The sequence below is a fragment of the Chiloscyllium punctatum genome, chromosome 3 (genome assembly GCF_047496795.1).
Source record: "Chiloscyllium punctatum isolate Juve2018m chromosome 3, sChiPun1.3, whole genome shotgun sequence".
Classification (NCBI taxonomy): Eukaryota; Metazoa; Chordata; class Chondrichthyes; order Orectolobiformes; family Hemiscylliidae; genus Chiloscyllium; species Chiloscyllium punctatum.
Genome location: NC_092741.1, coordinates 13971070 through 13988072, shown reverse-complemented (window position 1 = coordinate 13988072; position 17003 = coordinate 13971070). Strand labels below are relative to the sequence as shown.

At 42.5% G+C, this 17003-nt stretch overlaps 1 protein-coding gene across 1 annotated transcript in view; it reads right to left on the bottom strand.

Moving 5' to 3' along the window:
- LOC140453945 (dynein axonemal heavy chain 8-like) overlaps nt 1-17003 on the bottom strand; it is a 1117430-nt gene that overhangs the window by 444153 nt on the left and 656274 nt on the right. The window contains exon 42 of the mRNA XM_072548819.1: nt 15912-16136. Coding sequence (XP_072404920.1) covers nt 15912-16136 — 225 coding nt within the window. The remainder of the gene's footprint in view (nt 1-15911; nt 16137-17003) is intronic.

Here is a 17003-nt window from a genome sequence, read left to right as displayed (position 1 = left end):
GTAAGGCACACAGGTTACACCACACAGGATGTACGTGAAACAACACTAAGAAGATCAACATTATTTGAAGTTAGAAAAGTCCATTCATCTGTCTAATAACAGCAGAGAAGAAGCTATGTATTGGTGTGTAGGTTCAAGCTTCTGTATCTTCTGCCTGATGGAAGAGGTTGTAGGAGAGCATTCCCGGGTGGGAGGGGGTTTTGATGATTTTGGCAGCCTTTCCATTGCAACAATAAGTGTAAGTAGAGTCTACAAATGGGAGGTTGGCTTCTGTGATGTCTGGGCTATGTATACCACCTTCTGTAGTTTCTTAAAGTCCTGGACAGAGCAGTTGCTCTCTCAGGTCATTATGCATCTGGACAGTATGCTTTCTCTGGTGCATCTGTAAAAGTTGATGAGGGTCCTTATGGACCTGCCAAATTTCTTGAGCCACCTTAGGAAGAGGAGGCAAAGTTAGGCCTTCTTGACTGTCGCATCTACATGGAAGATCCAGGACAGGTTGTTGATTATTGCCACTCCGCTGAACTTGATGCTCTCAACCCTCTCAATCTCAGCTCCATTGATATAGATAGGGGTGTGTTCTCCTCCTTTCTTTCTGAAGTCAATGATCAGTTAATAGACAATAGGTGCAGGAGTAAGCCATTCAGCCCTTCGAGCCTGCACTGCCATTCAATATGATCATGGCTGATCATCCTTAAGCAGTATCCTGTTCCTGCCTTATCTCCATAACCCTTGATTCCACTATCTTTGAGAGCTCTATCCAACTCTTTCTTAAATGAATCCAGAGACTGGGCCTCCACTGCCCTCTGGGGCAGAGCATTCCACACAGCCACCACTCTCTGGGTGAAGAAGTTTCTCCTCATCTCTGTCCTAAATGGCCTACTCCATATTTTTAAGCTGTGTCCTCTGGTTCGGCACTCACCCATCAGCGGAAACATGTTTCCTGCTGCCAGAGTGCCCAATCCTTTCATAATCTTATGTCTCAATCAGATCCCCTTTCTGTCTTCTAAACTCAAGGGTATACAAGCCCAGTCACTCCAGTCTTTCAGTGTAAGGTAATCCGCCATTCCAGGAATTGACCTCGTGAACCTACGCTACACTCCCTCAATAGCCAGAATGTCTTTCCTCAAATTTGGAGACCAGAACTGCACATAGTACTCCAGGTATGGTCTCACCAGTGCTCTGTACAGCTGCAGAAGCACCTCTTTGCTTCTATACTCAATCTCTCTTGTTATGAAGGCCAGCATGCTATTAGCCTTCTTCACTAACTGCTGTACCTGCATGCTTGCCTTCATTGATTGGTGTACAAGACCATAAGACCATAAGACCATAAGACATAGGAGTGGAAGTAAGGCCATTCGGCCCATCGAGTCCACTCCGCCATTCAATCATGGCTGATGCGCATTTCAGCTCCACTTGCTAACGTTCTCCCCGTAGCCCTTAATTCCTCTAGACAACAAGAACCTATCAATCTCGGCCTTGAAGACATTTAGCGTCCCGGCTTCCACTGCACTCCATGGCAATGAATTCCACAGGCCCACCACTCTCTGGCTGAAGAAATGTCTCCGAATTTCCGTTCTGAAATGACCCCCTCTAATTCTAAGGCTGTGTCCACGGGTCCTAGTCTCCTCGCCTAACAGAAACAATTTTCTAGCATCCACCTTTTCAAAGCCATGTATTATTTTGTACGTCTCTATTAGATCTCCCCTTAATCTTTTAAACTCCAACGAATACAATCCCAGTATCCTCAGCCGTTCCTCATATGCTAGACCTGTCATTCCAGGGATCATCCGTGTGAATCTCCGCTGGACACGTTCCAGTGCCAGTATGTCCTTCCTGAGGTGTGGGGACCAAAACTGGACACAGTACTCCAAATGGGGCCTAACCAGAGCTTTATAAAGTCTTAGTAGTACATCTCTGCTTTTATATTCCAACCCTCTTGAGATAAGAGACAACATTGCATTCGCTTTCTTAGAACACCCAGATCTCTCTGTACTGCCCCTTTACCTAAATTGATTCCATTGAGGTAGTAATCTGCCTTCCTGTTCTTGCCACCAAAGTGGATAACCATACATTTATCCACATTAAACTACATCTGCCATGCATCTGCCCACTCACCTAACTTGTCCAGGTCATCCTGTAATCTCCTAACATCCTCATCAAATTTCACCCTGCCACCCAGCTTTGTATCATCAGCAAATTTGCTAATGTTATTGCTGATACCATCTTCTATATCATTAACATATATTGTAAAAAGCTGCGGTCCCAGCATTGATCCCTGTGGTACCCCACTGGTCACTGCCTGCCATTCCGAAAAGGATCCGTTTATCACTACTCTTTGTTTCCTGTCAGCCAACCAATTTTTAATCCAATCTAGTACTTTGCCCCCAATACCATGCGCCCTAATTTTACTCACTAATCTCCTGTGTGGGACTTTATCAAAAGCTTTCTGAAAGTCCAGGTACACTACATCTACTGGATCTCCCTCATCCATCTTCAGAGTTACATCCTCAAAAAATTCAAGAAGATTAGTCAAGCATGATTTCCCCTTCATAAATCCATGCTGACTCTGACCTATCCTGTTACTACTATCCAGTTCTTTTGTTTTGCCAACATTGAGAGAGAGATTGTTATTACGCCATGACACCAAGCTCTCTATCTCCTTCCTATATTCTGACTCATCGTTGTTTGATATCCGTCCTACCATGGTGGTGTTGTCTACAAACCCATAGATTGTGCTCGTACAAAATTTGGCTGCACAGTCATGGGTATACAGGGAGTAGAGTAGGGGGTTGAGAACACATCCTTGAGAGGCTCCATTGTTGAATATTATTGTGGAGAAGGTGCAGTTGTCTGTCTTCACTGATAGCTTTCTGACCCACAGACTGCAAAGGATCCAGTTGCAGAGGGCAGAGCTGAAACCCAAGTCTCAGGGTTTTGAGATCAGTCTGGAAGGGATAATGATATTGCAGGTGGAGCTGTAGTCGATGACCAGGAGTCTAACATAGGTGTCCTTGTTGTCCAGATGCTCCAACAATGACCACAGGGCTAGGGAAATGGTGTCTGTTGTGGACCAGTTTTGTTGATAGGTGAATTGCAGGGATTGAGGCAGGCTGGGAGGCTAGAGTTAATGTGGGCAATGACCAGCCTCTCGAAGCACTTCATGATGATGGAGGTCAGAGCTGCTGGCGTTAGTCATTAAGGCACTTTCTTTGGAACTGGGATTATTGAAGCAGGTGGGGACTTCGGCTTGTGGGGGGGAATGGTTGAAGATGTCAGTGAATAGCTCCACGAGCTCATGCACACAGGATCTAAAAACAACTGGGGAGGCTGGTTTCAAGTCCCAGCTACTCCAGAGATGTGAACCAATATCTCTGAATAGGTTGATTATGAAATACCTACCATGTGGAACTCTTGGAGAGATGCCCTGGAACTGAGGTGACTGACCTCCAACAACCACGACCATCTTTCTACATTCCAGGTATGTTCAAATAAAGTGTATATCTCTGAGAGGCACATCTCAAATGATGATGATGATCATGCCCTTTGTTCTCCTTATTTCTTTACCCCACAGAACAAAAATCACCAGTTGCAGCTACTACCCCTGAGGTGCAATCAATGAAATCTAAGGAGTTGGAGAAGGAGGAGGTCTTAGAGGGTACACAGGCATACACAGCTTTATGAATATTGTGATGATGCTGTTCCTTTAACAAGGTTATGCTGTCCTTGGCTTTTTTCTTTCCAGAGAGGTCTTAAAAGCAGTGATTCCAAAAGGTCTGGCTTGGTTGTGTTTTAGGGCCAATTTGATTTTAGCTAACAGAGTTAAAAACTTGTACAATAAAGGGAGTGGCTAGTTCTCCCAGATCAACTTTTCTCTGGTTTGTTTTGTTTTTCAGGACTGGGGGTGGATGTGGGGGGAGCTACAGATAAAGGGGGGTGGCAGGGGCAGGGGCAGGATGGTGAGGTGGTGATAGGTGAACACAGGTGGAGGGTACGAGCTGGTTGGTCAATGGCAGGAATGAATCTGATTGGTGGCAGGGAGGAGGAAGTGCTTTGAAGGGAGTCAGGTATTCATGAGTTCTCCAATTTCAAATAACCTCCCTTCCCATCCCCCAACTTCTTTCCCAGCTCTTTCCCCTCCCTTCCACTCCTTCCTGCCACCAACTGGATTTGTTCCTCCCATTGACAAACCAGGTTGTACTCTCTATTTGTCTTCATCTATCCTCAATTCACCACCACCCGCCACCCCCTTTATCTGCATCCTTACACCCAACCCAAGTCTTGAAAAGGGTTATACCTGAAATTCGACTTCTCTACCTCCTGATGCTGCCTGGCTTGCTGTGTTCTTCCAGCCTCCTGACTGTCTATTTTAGATTCCAGCATCTGCAGTTTTTTTGTCTCTAACTTGGTTTGGTTTTTAACAAGCAGAGTTTGAAGCTCCTGAACTCAAAGAAGCAGGTTCATGCTGATTCTCCCTTTCTCTGACATCTCTCCTGTAAGATTTTACCTTTTGTGCCAAGGGGAGTTTATGGGGATTATTGCAAGTATTTGGAGCAGCATCATTCAGTTGGGGTAATCAGTTGGATTTTTGATAGGTTAAGTTATTCTGTATTCTGTTCTCTTCTGTTTGTGTTTCATTTGGTAATCTTGCAAATAAATTCTGTTTTGATTAAAACTAGGTGGTTGAGCCAGTTACATCATACCCATTCTACACCTGCTTAAAACAACTAGCAAAGTTAGGGTCAGGGCTACTTCCTTGAAATGTTCTAGGGGGTCTGGCCTGATCCATGATAGGACAGTCACCAAAGACATCTCAGGTAAAGGGGACTGCAGGCTGACTCCACTACGGCTCATGGCATAGGGTGAGCACCAACTGTCTACTCAATGATGACCCTGTAGAGGTATGGTTCTCATTGTATTTCCTCTCAGGCTCGGATCCAGAATTCAGATTGGGGTACTGACCCACTTGGTTCCCAATTGGACTAGATTTAAGGTTTGTCTCGGGATGAGGAAAAGAAATGGAAACTAATGAGTTCACTCGTCTCGGTCCCTGCTACTCTTTCACGTCAATATAAGGACCAATTTATGGCTATCCAACAGGAATGGGGTCAATTATGCATAAATAAAAAAAGCTTGCTACATATCCTCAAACCTATCCCCTTGTACCCTTCCAAATGTGCAAAGGTGCACATTTGCCCTTCTAAATGTGCACCTACAATAATAGCCTATTTCTCATGTCAATTTTTAGATGCTACAATATAACTTGTTATTCTGATTTGTAGAATACAAACAGAAAGTGATTAAGGTAATGATGTTTGTTCCAGCTGCATTAACAGTGGAATCTGAATACGACCCTGGTATGAACACATAAGTAGTGAATTCTGAGACGCCGTAGGCTCAGATCTACAGTCACTGCGAGCACTATAAATGCTCCCCGCTCTCAGAATCAGACTTTACTATTATTCACTTTGAAAAGATTATTTTGTCCTGGGATTTTTGATGAGAGTTTGTAAAGGCAGAGGTGATGAACAGACTACTAGAGATAGCCTAAGCAAACAAATTAGGAGGCTTTTAGGGTTTTTTAAAATCTTGGAACAATGGAAGCAGTTTGAATGGGAGTAGCCAGCTCTCTCAGAACAGGCTTTCTAGATGTTTTCAGCTTTGTCAGTCAGAAGCTGTTTGGGGTTCCAGAAGAATTGAAAGATTGAGTAAAATGATTCCCAGCTGCTACTTTCTCTGAAATGTCTCTTATATGTTTCTTCCTCCTGGATTGGAGAACTACTTGTAAGAATCTATATCCGAATGTATCTTTTCACCGAGGGGTGTGTTTCGGGGATGTTTACTGTATTGGAACAATTAATTAACAATAGATATTGTATCCATTATTTGGTTAAGTTTTCCAATAATTAAGTTATTCTAAATTCCTTTTGCTTGTATTTTAACCATAGTGGTTAAATAAAATGTGTTTTACTTAATGTCGAGTAGTTTGACCAGTCGCATCACATCTGGAACGTTAGCATCACATCTACCTTTAAAATAAGGAAAAGTTCAGGTCTGGGCTATCTTCTGAAAATATTTTGAGGGGATCTCATCTGGTCTATAATGAATGGTACACAAAAAATCTTGAAAGAATGACATGAAAAAGCATCCAGATGCTACTATCTTCCCCAGCACAACCTGCTGATACAACATTTTAGCCAGTACAAAAGGCTACAGTTTTTACAAACTAACACTCAACAAAAGCAACTGGTGATGAAAAATTGTGGATCAATGGGCTTTTATAAAAATTAGTAGGTTGTTATTTAATTATTTTAGATTGGCAGGTGGGTTATTGATGTTGACACAACATACTTTCTGTATTTAGGATGACATTAGATTGCAGGGTGCCAGGGGTGGCAGCGTTCTGGAATACAGGAGACTGGATTACTAACACATACTCATTTCGAGAATTTGTTTTGTGTTTCATAGAGTCATGGAGACAAACCATTTGGTCCAACCAGTCCATACCATACCGAACATAATCCCAAACTAAACTAGTCTGGCCCATATTCCTCCAAACCTTTCCTATTCATGTATCAATGCAAATGTCTTTTGAACATTGTAATTGTACCTGTATCACCACTTCCTCAGGAAGTTCATTCAACTCTCGAACAACCCTATGCATAAAAAATTGTCTCATGTCTTTTTTAAATCTCTCCTCTCACCTTAAAAATGTGAACCCTAGTATTGAAATTCCCCATTTTAGGAAAAAGACAACTACCATTTACTCTGTATACCTCCCATTATTTTATAAACTTCTATCAGGTCACCTCTCAACCTCCTATGTTCCAGTGAAAAATATCCCAGCCAATCCAGCCTTCCCTTATAACTCAAACCTTTCATACCTGGCAACATCCCGGTAAATCTCTTCTGATTCCTTTCCAGCTAGATAATATCTTTCCTACAACTGAGCGACCAGAACTGGACACTGTATTCCAAAAGAAGCATCACCAATGTCCTGTACAACCTCAAGGGGAATGGCCCAACTCCTTTACTTAAACTACTGAGCAATGAAGGCAAGTATGCCAAATGACTTTTTAACCATCTCTGTCTAAATGTGACGTAAATTTTAAAGAACTGTGTACCTGCACCCCTAGGCTCCTCTGTTCTACAACACTGCCCAAGACCCTATCATTAATTGTATGAGCCTACTAAAGTCAGTGGAGTAGTGGACAGTGTGGAAGAATGTTGCAGGGTGACTTGGATAAACTGCAGAATTGGGCTGGGAGGTGGCAAATGGAGTTCAATGCAGCTAAATGTGAGGTGATTCCCTTTAGGAAGAATAACAGGAAGGCAGAGATTCTTGGTAGGGTGAATATGCAGAGGGATCTTGGAGTCCATGTACATCGATCCCTGAAGGTTGCCACCCAGGTTGATAGTGCTGTTAAGAAGGCTTACAGTGTGTTAGGTTTTATTGATAGAGGGATTGAATTCCAGAGCCGTAATGTCACACTGCAACTATACAAAATGCTAATGCGGCCACACCTGGAATATTGAGTATACGTCTGGCCGCCCCATTACAGGAAGGATGTGGAAGAATTGGAAAAGGTGCAGAGGAGATTTACCAGGATGTTGCCTGGTCTGGAGGGAAGGTCTTATGAGGAACGACTGAGAGACTTGGGTCTGTTCTCATTAGAAAGAAGAAGGCTAAGAGGGGATTTGATAGAGACATACAAGATGATCATAGGATTAGACAGTGAAAGACTTTTTCCTAGGATGATGATGTCAGCTTGTATGAGGGGGCATAACTACAAGTTGAGGGATAATAGATTTAAAACAGATGTCAGAGGCAGGTTCTTTACTTAGAGAGTGGTAAAGCTGTGGAATGTCCTGCCTGTCAATGTAGTTAACTCAGCACCATGACTGTGATTTAAACAATCCTTGGATAAGCACATGAATGATGATGGAATAGTGCAGAGGGGATGAGCTTAAGTTAGTTCACACGTCAGTGAAACATCGAGGGCCAAAGGGCCTATTCTGCATTGTATTTTTTGATCTATGTTCTACCCTTGATCGTTGTACCTAAATTGAACTCCATCTGCCATTTTCCAGCTCATTGACCCATTTGTTCAAGATCCTTTCATAATATTAGAAAACCTTCTTCACTGTCTATTATAGATTAGTTTAGATTAGATTCCCTACAGTGTGGAAACATGCCCTTCGGCCCAACAAGTCTACACCAACCCTCCGGAGAGTAACCCACCCAGACCCATTTCCCTCTGACTAATACACCCAACAGTATGGGCAATTTTAGAATGGCCAATTCACCTGACCTGCACACCTTTGGACTGTGGGAGGAAACCGGAGCACTCAGAGGAAACCCACGCAGACATAGTGAGGATGTGCAAACTCCACACAGACAGTCGCCCAAGGCTAGAATCGAAACTGGGATCCTGGCGCTGTGAGACAGTTGTGTTAACCACTGAGTCACCGTGCTGCCCCCAAACTAAGAACAATAGAACTAAGAACAAAGAAAATTTATGGCCCAGGAACAGGCCCTCGGCCCTCCAAGCCTGAGCCAATCCAAATCGCCCAATTCCTTAGCATCTGTATCCCACCACCAACTCATGCATCTGTCCAGATACGCCTTAAATATATCTACTGTGCCTACCTCTGCTGGCAACTCAACCTCTGTTCATAGTTAGTACCTTCCATACCAGGCAACATCCTCATAAACCTTCTCTGCCCCCTCTCCAAAGCGTCAATATCCTTTTGTAATGTGGAAACCAGAACTGTATACAGTATTCTAAATGCGGCCAAAGCAAAGCCTTGTACAATTTTAACATGACCTGCCAGCTCTTACACTCAATACCCTGTCGATGAAGGCAAGCATACCATATGTTTTCTTGACCACTCTATCCACCTGTGCAGTCACCTTCAGGGTACAATAGACCTGAGTTCCCAGATCACTCTGCTCATTGACTTTTCTCAAGGTTCTTCCATTTATAGTATAGTTCGCTCTAGAATTAGACTTCGCAAACTGCATCACCTCACATTTGCCTGGATTCAACTCCATCTGCCACTTCTCCACCCAACTCTCCAGTTGATCTATATTCTCCTGTATTCTTTGCCAGTCCCCTATGCTTTCTGCTACTCCACCAATCTTTGTGTCATTTGCAAACTTACTGATCATACCAACAATACCCTCTTACAGATCATTTATGTATATTACAAACAACCATGGTCCCAGCACTGATCCCTGTGGAATACCACTGGTCACCTTTCTCCATTTTAAGAAACTCCCTTCAACTACTACTCTCTGTCTCCTGTTGCTCAACCAGTTCTTTATCCACCTAGGTAGAACACCCTGCACACTATGTGACTTCACCTTCCCCATTAGTTTACCATGGGGAACCTTCTCAAATGCCTTACTAAAGTCCATGCATATGACATCTACAGCCCTTCTTTCATCTATCAACTTTGTCACTTCCTCAAATAACTCTCTTAAGTTGGTAAGGCATGACCTACCCCACACAAAACCATGTTGCCTATCACTGACATGCCTATTCTTTTCCAAATATAAATAGATTTTATCCCTCAGTACTTTCTCCAGCAACTTTTCCACCGCTGACATCAGGCTTACTGGTCTGTAGTTACCTGGAACATCCTTACTACCACCTTGTAAATGGGGACAATATGAGCAACCCTCCAGTCGTCTGGCACCTCACCTGTGTTTATGGATGCTACAAAGATATCTGTCAGGGCCCCAACTATTTCCTCTCTCACCTCCCTCAGCAATCTGGGATAGATCCCATTGGTCCTGAGGATTTATCAACCTTAATATCCTTTAGCCTATCAAAAACATCATCCCTCCTTGTGATCAATGTGATCCAGAGTGAACAAACTTCTATCTCTAATCTCAGCATTTATCACCTCCCATTCCTCAGTGAACTCTGATGCAAAGTAATAATTGAGAATCTCACTCATTTTCTCAGGTTCGACACACAGCCTTTCTTCCTTATTCCTTAATGGACCAATCCTTTCTCTGGTTACCTGCTTGCTTCTTATATATGACTAAAACGCATTGGGATTGTCCCTAATTCTGCTCGCTAAAGTTATTTCATGACCCCTTTTAGCCCACTTGATTCCTCGTTTAAGATTGGTCCTACTCTCCTGATATTCCTCCAAGGCCCGTTATGTTTTTAGCTGCCTGGACCTTCTACATGCTTCTCTTTTTCTCTTAGCTAGTCGCACGATTTCTCCTGTCATCTACGGGTTCATGAATCTTGCCTTTTCTATCCCTTGTTTTCAAAGGGGATATGCCATTCCTGCACTATCTTCAACCTGTCTTTGAAAGTCTCCCACATATCAAATGCAGACTTCCCTTCAAAAAGCTGTGTCCAATCCACATTTCCCAGCTCCTGCCAAATTTTGAAATAATTGGCTTTGTCCAAGTTTAGTACTCGTCCCTTAGGACCACTCTCATCTTTGTCTATGAGAATTCTAAAACTTACAGAATTGTGGTCACTATTCTCAAAGAAATCCCCCACTGCAACTTCTATAACCTGATCTGGCTCATTCCCCAACACCAAGTCCAATATGGCCCCTTCCCTTGTCAGACTATTGACATATAGCTCTAGAAAACCTTCCTGGATGCTCCATACAAATTCTGTACCACCCAGGCCTCTGACACTAAGTGTATCCCAATCAATGTTTGGAAAATTAAAATCTCCCATCACCACCACGCTGTTGCCTTTATATCTTTCCATAATCTGTTTACCTATTTGTTCTTCTACCTCATGCTCACTGTTGGGAGGCCTGTAATACAGCCCCACCAATGTAATTGCACCCTTCTTATTTCTCAGCTCCACCCAAAGTGCCTCACTACTCAAGTCCTCCTTTAGCACAGCCATGAGATCATTCCTGACAGGCAATGCAACTCCGCCCCCCCCCCAACACCCTTTACTTCCCTCCCTGTCCTGGATCATTTAGTTGCCAATCATGCTCTTCTTTCCACCAAGTCTCTGTGATCACAATAATGTCATACTCCCAGGCACCAATCCAAGCCCTAAGTTCATCTGCCTTACCCACTATTCTCCTTGTATTAAAGTATATGCACTTCAGGACACCAGTTCTTTTGCATTAATCTGCTCTCTACCTACTGTTCCCCTTGGTAATGCTAACCTCATGATCCTTACCATCTCCATTTTCCACGTCACTGTCTAATAGTCTTCTCTTCTGGTTCCCAGCCCCCTGCCACATTAGTTTAAAATCTCCCCAATAACAGTAGCAAAAACTCCCCCGAGGACATTATTTCCAATCTGGTTCAGGTGTAGACCGTCCAATTTGTAATAGGTCCATCTTCCCCAGAACCGATCCCAGTATCCCACAAATTGCACCCCTCCCTCCTACATTATCCCTCAAGCTACAAGTTCATCCTGCCTATTCTGTCATTTCGATCCTGGCTAGCACATGGCACTGGTAGCAATCCCAAGATCACTACCTTTGAGATCCTCCTCTTTAACTTCTCTCCTAGCTCCCTGAATTCTGGATTCAGGACCTCATCTTGTTTTTTACTTATTATTGGTGCCAATGTGCACCATGACAACTGGTTGTTCACCCTCCCCTTTGAGAATGCTCTGCAGCCAATCAATGATGCTACCAATTTTAGTTAAAAATCACAACACCAGGTTAAAGTCCAACAGGTTTAATTGGAAGCACGCTAGTTTTGGAGCGACGCTCCTTCATCAGGTGTTAGTGGAGGATGAAGGAGCATCGCTCCAAAAGCTAGTGTGCTTCCAATTAAGCCTGACTTTCACCTGGTGTTGTGTGATTTTTAACTTTGTACACCCCTACCCAACACCAGCATCTCCAAATCATGACCAATTTTAGTGCTACCCTCAAACTTACTAACCTTTCATATTCTCATTCAAATCATTTATATAAATGACAAACAAAAGAGGACCCAGAACAGAACCTGTGAAACACCACTGGTGAGAGGGCTCCAGTTCAAAAAGCATCCCTTCATTATTACTCTCTGTCTCCTGCCATTATGTCAATTATATATCCAATTGGCGCACTCACCCAGAATCCCATAAAACCTAACTTTACTAATTAGTCGATCATGCAGAACCTTGTCAAAGGTTCTTACTATGAAGGTTTCTTACTCTGAAGGTTAATACAAAGTATTTGGTTAATATCTCTACTATTTCTTTGTTCCCATTATGTTTATTTTCTAATCTCTATTTCTACATTTTTATTTTCTTTATTTTCTTTATTTTTAATTCTAATTTTCTAATATTCTAATCTTTATTTTCTACATTTATTTTCACTCATCTATTCAGGAACAGTTTATGATATATTCTTACTTTCTTCTGATAGGCTATACAAGTAAAAGGTAAAATAAAATCACAATAGTCTTGTGCTTGCATTAGAAAAAAAGATTTAACCTGAGGGTCACCATGCCTCAGGTGAGGGGCGAGGTTGAAAAGGAGAGTTCTTCATTGTAACCTCTGCTAGTGCAGAAATTGAACCCACACATTTGGCATCACTCTAAAGTGCAATCTGGCTGTCCAGCCAACTGAGCTAACCAGCTTCTTCCTTCATTAGAACATAGAAAAGTCCAGCGCAGTACAGGCCCTTTGGCCCTCGATGTTGCACCGATCTGTGAAACCAATCTGAAGCCTATCTAACCTACACTATTCCATTATCATCCATACATTTATCCAATGATCACTTAAATGCCATTAAAGTTGATGAGTCCACTACTGTTGTAGGCAGGGCATTCCAGGCCCTTACTACTCTGAGTAAAGAACCTAGCTTTGACACCTGTCCTATATCTATCACCCGTCAGTTTAAAGCTATGATGTCTCATGCTAGCCATCATCATCTGAAGAAAAAGGCTCTCACTGTCCACCTTATTTAATCCTCTGATCATCTTGTTTGTCTCAATGAAGTCACCTCTTAATCTTCTCTCTAACGAAAATAGCCTCAAGTCCCTCAGCCTTTCCTCATAAGACTTTCCTTTCATACCAGGCAAATCTTAGTAAATCTTCTCTGAACCCTTTCCAATGCTTCCACGTCCTTCCGCTAATGTGGCAACCAGACTGTACGCAATACTCCAAGTGCGATCACACCAGAGTTTTGTATATCTACAACGTGATCTCATAGCTCTGAAACTCAATCCCTCTATCAATAATACACCGTATGCTTTCTTAACAACTCTATCAACCTGGGTGGCAACTTTTAGGGATCAATGCACATGGACACCAAGATCTGTCTGCTCATCTACAGTACCAACAATCTTACCAATAGCCCAGTACTCTGTATTCCTGTTAGTCCTTCCAAAGTGAATCACTTCACACTTTTCCACATTAAACTCCATTTGCCATCTCCCAGCCCAGCTCCGCAGCTTATCTATGTCCCTCTGTAACCTGCAAGATCCTTCTGCATTGTCCACAACTCCACTGACTTTAGTGTCATCCACAAATTTACTAACCCATCCTTCTACGCCCTCATCCAGGTTATTTATAAAAATGACAAACAGCAGTGGTAACTGAACTCCAGGATGAACATTTCCCATCAACCACCACACTCTGTCTTCTTTCAGCGAGTTAATTTATGATCCAAACCATTAAATCACCATCCATATTTCTGCAATAGCCTACTGTGAGGAGCTTTATCAAATGCTTTGCTGAAATCCACACATCAACCACTTTTCCCTCATCCATCTGTTTGGTCACCTTGTCAAAGAACTCAATAAAGCATGACCTATCTTTCCCAAAACCATGTTAACTATCCCTAATCAAATTATTCCTTTCTAGATGATTATAAATCCTATGTCTTATAACCCTTTTCAACAGTTTACCCATAACTGAAGTAAGACCATATGGTCTATAATTACCACAGTTGCCTCTTGAACAAGGGGACCACATTTGCTGTCCTCCAGTCTTCTGGCACTATTCATGTAGACAATGACAGCATAAAGATCAAAGCCAATAGCTTTGCAATCTTCTCCCTGGCTCCCCAGAGGATCCTAAGATAAATCCAATCTGGCCCAAGGGATGAGTTTATTTTTCACACTTTCCAGAACTGCTAATACCTCCTCCTTATGAACCTCAATCCTGTCTAATCTAGTAGCCTGTACCTCAGTATTCCCCTCAACAACATTGTCTTTCTTTCTTTGTGAAGACTGCCAAAAAATATTCATTTATTGCCTCTCCTATCTCCTTGGACTCCATGCACAACTTCCCATTACTGTTCTTGTCAGGCCCTAATCTTACCCGAGGCATTTTTAAAATCCTGACAAAGCTATAGAAAGCTTTCGGTTTTCCTTGATCCTACCTGCCAAGGACCGATCATGCCCTCTTCCGACTCTTCTTAGCTCTCTCTTTAGGTCCTTCCTAGCTAACTTGTAACACCTTGAAAGTGGAGTCACAGGTAGATAGGATAGTGATGAAGGTGTTTGGTATGCTTTCCTTTATTGGTCAGAGAATTGAGTACAGGAGTTGGGAGGTCATGTTGCGGCTGTACAGGACATTGGTTAGGCCACTGTTGGAATATTGTGTGCAATTCTGGTCTCCTTCCTATCGGAAAGATGTTGTGAAACTTGAAAGGGATCAGAAAAGATTTACAAGGATGTTGCCAGGGTTGGAGGATTTGACCTATAGGGAGAGGCTGAACAGGCTGGGGCTGTTTTCCTGAGCGTTGGAGGCTGAGGGGTGACCTTATAGAGGTTTACAAAATTACGAGGAGCATGGATAGGATAAATAGACAAAGTCTTTTCACTGGGGTCGGGGAGTCCAGAACTAGAGGGCATGGGTTTAGGGTGAGAGGGGAAAGATATAAAAGAGACCTAAGGGGCAACTTTTTCATGCAGAGGGTGGTACGTGTATGGAATGAGCTGCCAGAGGATGTGGTGGAGGCTGGTACAATTGCAACATTTAAGAGGCATTTGGATGGGTAAATGAATAGGAAGGGTTTGGAGGGATATGGGCCGGGGCTGGCAGGTGGGACTAGATCGGGTTGGGATATCTGGTCAGCATGGACAGGTTGGACCGAAGGGTCTGTTTCCATGCTGTACATCTCTATGACTCTGTGACTCAAATGCCCTAACTGAGCCTTCATGCCTCATCTTTACATAAGCCTCCTTCTTCCATTTGACAAGTGCTTCAATTTCTTTAGTAAACCACGATTCCCTCGCTCGACCACTTCCTCCCTACCTGACTGGTACATACTTATCAATGACACGCAGGGGTGTTCCTTGAGCAAGCTTCTCATTAGAAACATGTCCATCCCCTGCAGTTTTCTTCCTCATCCTAAATCTTGCCTAATCACATCATAATTACCTTTGCACCAGTTATAACTCTTGTCCTGAAGTATAAGCCTGTCCCTTTCCATCGCTAAAGTAAAGTTAACCAAATTGTGGTCACTATCACCAAAGTGCTCACCTCCTTCCAAATCGAACACCTGGCCTAGTTCATTACCCAGTACCAAATCCAATGTGGCCTCACCTTTTGATCACTTGATCAACCAGTGAACGTCTGTTGTAATTGCACAGTGAAGAGATGCTCCCATGCAGGAGCTAAAAAATGGAATGGAAGAGAACTGAGGGTGCAATTCCATGTCAAACTGAGGTCAGGTTGGGTGTCAAGATAAAGTCAGGGCTGAGGTCAAGGCTGAGAGATGGAATGTGACTGGGTGTGGAGGTGTTGGGAGTTCAGTTGAGCTGAGGAGGGAGTCCAGAGCCATGAGAGTCTGGATTCATGCCATATTGAAGCGTTAAATCAAGCTCCCATTGAGGACACCTAGATGAATCATCCTCTTTTCAAATAACAAGTTTAGTAGAGATCTTGAACTTGAAGTAATAGACAATATAAACCTGCATTACAAAATGCAAACCATTAAATTAAAGCAAAAATAAGTTTTCATACCAAGTCATCAAATATATCCCGTTGGTGAACATGAATGGTAACAAGAGTTTCAAACTGGATTCTCTGAAATTTAGTCAGGTCATGTGTTGTTTGGGCAATAAGAGAGTTCAGCAGCTCTAGGAATTTCTGATTAGTCGACTGCATAATCTTTTTGCTGTCTTTTGCCAATCGAAGTGCATCTTCAGAGTCCCTTGTCCACAATATCTGGATTGCTAGAATTCCTACCTGGTAGTACAAAGGGAAACAAAGATTTTACGCATATAACAAATGCTCCAGAAAAATAACTGGAACTGAATTACATGATTTGGTAGAATGGAAGCAGAGACGCTCTCTTTTTCAGGCTCTATTAATAGTTCCAAAGAAGAGAATTAAGAAATGGCCAGAAACTACATCTTTACTTTGAAAGAGCTGAAACTTGGAATCCTACCTTCCTTTCATTCATAATTCTGCAATGATTTTTCCATAAAACCATTCCACCCAATATTTCCTTCCCTTCTAACTTCCTTAATTTTACTTTCTATTCGACTGTATTCAAATCATTTAAAGACAAAAAGCAAATGTAAAATTCCTCTTCATAATACGAGAAGTCAAAATTAAGCCAAATTTGACCTGTCTTTTCCAGACTGTCTAATTATTATAACTTACTTTCATAATTTAAATGATTGACACAGTATAGTGAACAAAAACAATCCTCTCTTGTTACTTTTATTATCCCCCAATGCTCTTATATTTATGTATCTTCTTGGTAGTAATGACCTACATTTCCAAATAGTATCAAGACCAAGGTATATGCTGCTGACCATGAAATAAACTGTGGTCTTACCTTTTACATTGGAGCGTTAGGGGCTGCCTGCTGCCTGTTTCAGTTACAAAAAAAATCACCAAGGGGACCAGTGAAATCCAGAGTGCTGAGGCAATTCCCCATTTGATGTCAGCAGTATACAGAGGTACAGCAGTCTTTCAGTGTTATCGTGAATTTTTTGTAACATTCTTAAGAACATAAAATCATAAGAGCTAGGAGCAGGGGGAATAAGCAATTCAGTACCTCGACCCAGCTCTGCCATTTGATATGATCATGGCTAAGCACAGCCT